Source organism: Balaenoptera ricei, chromosome 9, assembly GCF_028023285.1.
Source record: "Balaenoptera ricei isolate mBalRic1 chromosome 9, mBalRic1.hap2, whole genome shotgun sequence".
NCBI classification, from domain to species: domain Eukaryota; kingdom Metazoa; phylum Chordata; class Mammalia; order Artiodactyla; family Balaenopteridae; genus Balaenoptera; species Balaenoptera ricei.
This window is the reverse complement of record NC_082647.1, coordinates 62,700,750-62,707,801: the sequence shown is the minus strand read 5'-3', so window position 1 is coordinate 62,707,801 and position 7,052 is coordinate 62,700,750. Positions and strand designations below refer to the sequence as shown.

The 7,052-nt window shown below is 40.4% G+C and overlaps 1 protein-coding gene across 1 annotated transcript; it reads left to right on the top strand.

The window, feature by feature from the left end:
- The first annotated feature begins 902 nt into the window (after window positions 1–902).
- Window positions 903–4,081, top strand: LOC132372004 (UDP-N-acetylglucosamine--peptide N-acetylglucosaminyltransferase 110 kDa subunit-like). The gene has a single exon (XM_059933905.1). It carries the CDS (start codon window positions 903–905, stop codon window positions 4,041–4,043), a length of 3,141 nt encoding a protein of 1,046 aa, XP_059789888.1. The 3' UTR covers window positions 4,044–4,081.
- The last annotated feature ends 2,971 nt before the right edge of the window (window positions 4,082–7,052 follow it).

Below are 7,052 nucleotides of genomic sequence, written 5' to 3'. Positions count from 1 at the left end.
ATCAGGGCAGTGTGTGTCATAGAAGTCAAAGGAAGCAAAGGGAAGAAAAAGAGTGTTGGTAGTCAAGATTATCAGTTGGTCCTGCAAAGTCATTGAATTTAGTGACTTATACCATCGTGAATCTGTTACATATTTTCTGTGCTCCCTCTGAATAATGATTTAAATTTTTTTACATTAACTTATCTATAATTTATTTTAGGTAAATACAGTCAAATTTGTTTTAGAACGTATTTTAAGGTAAAAAATTAACTACCCTTCCTTAACCATTATTCCAACATTATTTATTTTATACTTTCTCTATTACCATTATTTCCTCCAACATTCACTGTTTCTAAAAATATAAAGAGATGTTTGAGCACTTTCTACTAGATGTTTAAGAGCTTTCTATTTGACTATATCATAGTGGTTCAATGGTTGTCGCTTTATCATTCATTTTAAAATTTATCCATTAGAACAAGTCTAACCTCTTAATTTTAATTTTCAGAATTCTATTATCAGTAGCCCCATTTATTCTTCCAGATAAACTTTATATTTTTTTAACATCTTTTTTGGAGTATAATTGCTTTACTATGGTGTGTTAGTTTCTGCTTTATAACAAAGTGAATCAGTTATACATATACATATGTCCCCACATCTCTTCCCTCTTGCATCTCCAGATAAACTTTAGAACCATTTTATCAATTAAAAAAAACCTCATTGTGATTTTTTCAAGACCGTGAGAGATAGATGGCCAACCAGAGTTCCTAAGGTTCAGTGTATGTAACTGTTGCCGCCGCTTAAGCCTGCCAAAGCAGTGGTACGGCTGCTGCCCTTGTATTTGCTACCTCTAGAAACATTCTTGCCAGTAGTGGCGGCAGCAGGACTCAGTTACCCTCTTTTTGCACTCCCTCCAGAAGCTCTAGATGGCGTCTTCCGTGGGCAATGTGGCCGACAGCACAGAACCAACGAAATGTATGCTTTCCTTCCAAGGGTTAGCAGAGTTGACACGTCGAGAATATCAGGCAGGAGATTTTGAGGCAGCTGAGAGACACTGCATGCAGCTCTGGAGACAAGAGCCAGACGATACTGGTGTACTTTTATTACTTCCATCTATACACTTCCAGTGTCGAAGGCTGGATGGATCTGCCCATTTTAGTACTCTGGCAATTAAACAGAACCCTCTTCTGGCAGAAGCCTATTCGAATATGGGGAATGTGTACAAGGAAAGCGGGCAGTTGCAGGAAGCAGTTGAGCATTACCGGCATGCATTGCGTCTCAAACCAGATTTCATTGATGGTTATATTAACCTGGCAGCCGCTTTGGTAGCAGCAGGCGACATGGAAGGGGCAGTACAAGCTTATGCCTCTGCTCTTCAGTACAATCCTGATCTGTACTGTGTTTGCAGTGACCTGGGGAACCTGCTCAAAGCCCTGGGTCGCTTGGAAGAAGCCAAGGCATGTTATTTGAAAGCAATTGAGACGCAACCGAACTTTGCAGTAGCTTGGAGTAATCTTGGCTGTGTTTTCAATGCACAAGGGGAGATTTGGCTTGCAATTCATCACTTTGAAAAGGCTGTCACCCTTGACCCCAATTTTCTGGATGCTTATATCAATTTAGGAAATGTCTTCAAAGAGGCACGGATTTTTGACCGAGCTGTGGCAGCTTACCTTCGTGCCCTAAGCTTGAGTCCAAATCATGCAGTGGTACATGGCAACCTGGCTTGTGTATACTATGAGCAAGGCCTGATAGATCTGGCAATAGACACCTACAGGCGAGCTATTGAATTGCAACCACACTTCCCGGACGCTTACTGCAACCTAGCCAACGCTCTCAAAGAGAAGGGCAGTGTTGCCGAAGCAGAAGATTGTTATAATACAGCTCTCTGGCTGTGTCCCACCCATGCAGACTCTCTGAATAACCTAGCCAATATCAAACGAGAACAGGGAAACACTGAAGAGGCAGTTCGCTTGTATCATAAAGCATTAGAAGTCTTCCCAGAGTTCGCTGCTGCCAATTCAAATTTAGCAAGTGTATTGCAGCAGCAGGGAAAACTGCAGGAAGCTCTGATGCATTATAAGGAGGCTATTCGAATCAGTCCTACCTTTGCTGAGGCCTACTTTAATATGGGAAACACTCTAAAGGAGATGCAGGATGTTCAGGGAGCCTTGCAGTGTTATACTCGTGCCATTCAGATTAACCCTGCATTTGCGGATGCCCACAGCAATCTGGCTTCCATTCACAAGGATTCAGGGAATATTCCAGAAGCAATTGCTTCTTCTCGCACTGCTCTGAAGCTTAAACCTGATTTTCCTGACGCTTATTGTAATCTGGCTCATTGTCTGCAGATTGTCTGTGATTGGACAGACTATGATGAGCGCATGAAGAAGTTGGTCAGCGTTGTGGCTGACCAGTTAGAGAAGAATAGGTTGCCTTCTGTGCAACCTCATCACAGCATGTTTTATCCTCTTCCTCACGGCTTCAGGAAGGCTATTGCCGAGAGGCATGGGAACCTCTGCCTGGATAACATCAATGTCCTTCATAAACCACCGTATGAACATCCAAAAGACTTGAAGCTCAGTGATGGTCGACTGCATGTAGGATACGTGAGTTCTGACTTTGGGAACCATCCTACTTCTCATCTTATGCAGTCTATTCCAGGCGTGCACAATCCTGATAAATTTGAGGTATTCTGTTATGCCCTGAGCCCAGATGATGGCACAAACTTCCGAGTGAAGGTGATGGCAGAAGCCAATCATTTCATTGATCTTTCTCAGATTCCATGCGATGGAAAAGCAGCTGATCGCATCCATCAAGATGGTATACACATCCTTGTAAATATGAATGGTTATACCAGGGGTGCTCGAAATGAACTCTTTGCTTTCAGGCCAGCTCCTATTCAGGCAATGTGGCTGGGGTACCCTGGGACTAGTGGCGCCCTTTTCATGGATTATATCATCACTGATCAGGGAACTTCACCTGCTGAAGTTGCTGAGCAGTATTCTGAGAAACTGGCTTATATGCCCCATACTTTCTTTATTGGTGATCATGCTAATATGTTCCCTCACCTGAAGAAAAAAGCAGTCATCGATTTTAAGTCCAATGGGCACATTTATGACAATCGAATTGTGCTGAATGGCATCGACCTCAAAGCATTTCTTGATAGTCTACCAGATGTGAAAATTGTCAAGATGAAATGTCCTGATGGAGGAGACGACGCAGACAGCAGTAATAAAGCTCTTAATATGCCTGTCATTCCTATGAATACGATTGCAGAAGCAGTTATTGAAATGATTAACAGAGGACAAATTCAGATAACAATTAATGGATTCAGTATTAGCAATGGACTGGCAACTACCCAGATCAACAATAAGGCTGCCACTGGAGAGGAGGTTCCCCGTACCATTATTGTAACCACACGTTCTCAGTACGGGTTACCGGAAGATGCCATTGTGTACTGTAACTTTAATCAGTTATATAAAATTGACCCATCTACTTTGCAGATGTGGGCAAATATTCTGAAGCGTGTTCCCAATAGTGTACTGTGGCTGTTGCGTTTTCCAGCAGTAGGAGAACCTAATATTCAACAGTACGCACAAAATATGGGCCTTCCCCAGAACTGTATCATTTTTTCACCTGTTGCTCCTAAAGAGGAACATGTTCGGAGAGGCCAGCTGGCTGATGTCTGCTTGGACACTCCACTCTGTAATGGACACACCACAGGGATGGATGTCCTTTGGTCGGGGACACCCATGGTGACTATGCCAGGAGAGACTCTTGCTTCCCGAGTTGCAGCTTCCCAGCTCACTTGTTTAGGCTGTCTTGAGCTTATTGCTAAAAATAGACAAGAATATGAAGACATAGCTGTGAAACTGGGAACTGATCTAGAATACCTGAAGAGAATTCGTGGCAAAGTCTGGAAGCAGAGAATATCTAGCCCTCTGTTCAACACCAAACAATACACAATGGAACTAGAGCGGCTCTATCTACAGATGTGGGAGCATTATGCAGCTGGCAACAAGCCTGATCACATGATTAAGCCTGTTGAAGTCACTGAGTCGGCCTAAATAATGACTGTATGCACAGGAGAATTACCCTGTACCTGAGCCTCAACCTTCTGGGGGAAAGCGAACTAGATACGTTACTTTGTACTTACCTGTGCAATATCATGTTGCAGATGGGTGACAGACAATGATAACAAATAGCACAGCCAGACTTGCTTCCTGCATGATCAAGACAGGGAGAGACACAAGAGATGGGAAACTGCTGTTCCACAAGGAGTCTCCATAGAATTTTGCAGCGGCCAGGTGTTGCATAAGTCTGGAAGGTCTGATCTCCCTTGGTCTTCCATGGGATGGGTGGTTAGTGTGGAGGGGAGATAGAGATTGCCCAGTCTTCTGAATTAATTTTTTTTCTTTATATTTTGGGTATTGGAGCTATTAAAAATGTTTGGTTTCAGGTATTTTTATTCATGTGAAGTGTATATGATTCTCTTGAGATAAGGTTTTAAGCTAAACTATTCCTTGTTTTAGTTTCTGAACTCTACAGATAAATGGGGACTTTGCTGGTATAGAATTTTATAGGTTTTATAAACCACTTGAGCCTATATCAGTCATTTTAGTGTCTGACGTGTTTGGAACTATCAGTGCTTTGTTGGTTTATGGCTTAAATTCTTTTTCTGGTCCGTTTCCTTCTTCCCTTCCCCCCACTTTAAAAATTTTCCTGTAACTTGGCTAACAAAAAACCAAGTCTGATTCAAAACCTCCCAGAGTGTTTCTCTTAAACACATCATCTGGTGCCAAATGAAGATTCTTAGGAGTGATTTTTTTTTTTTTAATTTTGTTTATTTATTTATTTATGGCTGTGTTGGGTCTTCGTTGCTGTGCGAGGGCTTTCTCTAGTTGCGGCAAGTGGGGGCCACTCTTCATCGCGGTGCGCGGGCCTCTCACTGTCGCGGCCTCTCTTGTTGCGGAGCACAGGCTCCAGACGCGCAGGCTCAGTAGTTGTGGCTCACGGGCCTAGTTGCTCCGCAGCATGTGGGATCTTCCCAGACCAGGGCTCGAACCCGTGTCCCCTGCATTGGCAGGCAGATTCTCAACCACTGCGCCACCAGGGAAGCCCAGGAGTGATTATTAATTACGAAGGGCACAGTTGTGGTACTGTCACTGATGATAATAATAATGGATTTTTGGCCTAGAGTTTTGACCTATTTCACCAGTGTTTTACCGTTGACTGCCCCTCTATGCTGCTTCCAAAAGTGATAGTGTGTGATAAGATTTTTACTTTCACTTCTAAAGTTTTTTTTTTTTTTTTTTAAGTGAGTCCTGTTCTTCCTTTTTCTTTCAGCAGAAATGAAATCCCAGGTAAGTACAAGTATTCAAATATTTGATCAGTAAGTCACAGTTATCTCCAGTACATTAAATAACTTTCATCAAAAAACATGTTATAGGTAAAAAGCTCTGGAGGACCAGCTATGTATATGATTATTATGTTTCAGACCTTCTAGGGTGTTATATATAATAACTTGTCTTCTGGACGTGGTCTTGAAGTCTTTATGGATTCAGCCTCAGTAGTAGCGAACTGCACTGCTACTTGGTTTGGAGTATAAATTAGCCTTTAGCCCTCCTGGAGGTTGAGTTTTTGGTATTGAAAACCATAGGTATGAAATTATTGTATTTCAACAAAGGATTGAGGGCTTGAGGCTTAAACAAGCCAACATATGAATATATGTTTTTGTCTTGCTGTACTGCACATATGTTGTCTAGTAACAGATATTTTGTCTGCTAGTAGTGTTCTAGATTCTGTCTTTCCAAAGCGCTGAGGCAGTGCACCTATTCTGTAGTTGCAGCTGATGCCTGAATGTATCCTAGCTGACAAATTATTGATTAATAAGAACTTGAATTTCTGAAAGAGTTGTACTGTTAACCAAAATCTGAGCAAGGAGTCTCAAATGTAATTCTTAGCCAGAATTACATGTTAATGAACGATTTAACAGTGTAAATCAAGGAACATCAGTGTAGGGATTTCTTTTAATTTATTTTTTACCTGCTTGGAATAATCAGTTAAAGGTTGCCAGCTTGGTTGCAGATGAAAGGACGTTTGAAGTTCACCAAACTACTTAATGTGGAATAGGATAATAGACTTCCAACGCCCTCAGGGCTGTGACCTTGCAGCCATTTTACATAGCACATCGTCCTCCTATAGGGATGAACCTTTCCCAGGCCCGAAAAGTAGCCGCTCTGGTTGAAGCTTTGCTTATTGTAACAGGCTTTTGTTTCCAGGTAACATGTCTGTGGAAGACTTAATTCTGAATAGAGATATAGATATTACTGGAAACTAATTGTTTTTTCTATTATACTCTGCTTTATCAAAAAAGTAAAACATTTACATTGTGCTACAGAAATTCAGATGTTGTCTTGCAATCTTTAAACAATATATGAATGATTTACCCTTAAAAAAAGACACAACAACAAAAAAACTTCATTGTGATTTTGTTTGGGATTATTTTAATCCTGTAAATTAAATTGGTAAGAAGTTAAATCTTTATTATATTGCCTTTTATCCAGAAACTTGATAGATAGATAGATAAATCCATTTATCGTCAAATCTCATTTTTAACTCTAATAAAAGTGTAGCCATTTTCTTCAAATAATATGTTAATATATTTTGTGAAGGTCGTTTCCAAATATTTTATATTTACATTCTTCTTTCTGATGTTTCTCAGATATTCTTTGCTACTCTTTCTCTGACTTTTTTTGGTATAATAGTAATATATGTTTCTGGTAGAAAAAATGAGAAGAAATCAAGAAAAAAAACCCTAAATATAATTCTAATAGTCAACACCCAGATTCCAATACAGTTAACTTTTTGGTGTACTCACTAAACGCTTTTTATATTCTTATGTATGTGTATTTTTATATTTCTTATGTAAATGAGATATCATACTGTTCTGTAACTTCTTTCATCTACTATACAAGGAACATCTCATGTCAGTGTATGCACTTCATTGCTGCATGCTATTCTGTTGTACAGATGTACCTTAATTTATTTAACGAGACCTTTACTGGGGACCTTTG

What these genes read in the sequence shown, in the direction of transcription:
- LOC132372004 (XM_059933905.1), top strand. Translation starts at nt 903, where the DNA reads ATGGCGTCTTCCGTGGGCAATGTGGCCGACAGCACAGAACCAACGAAA.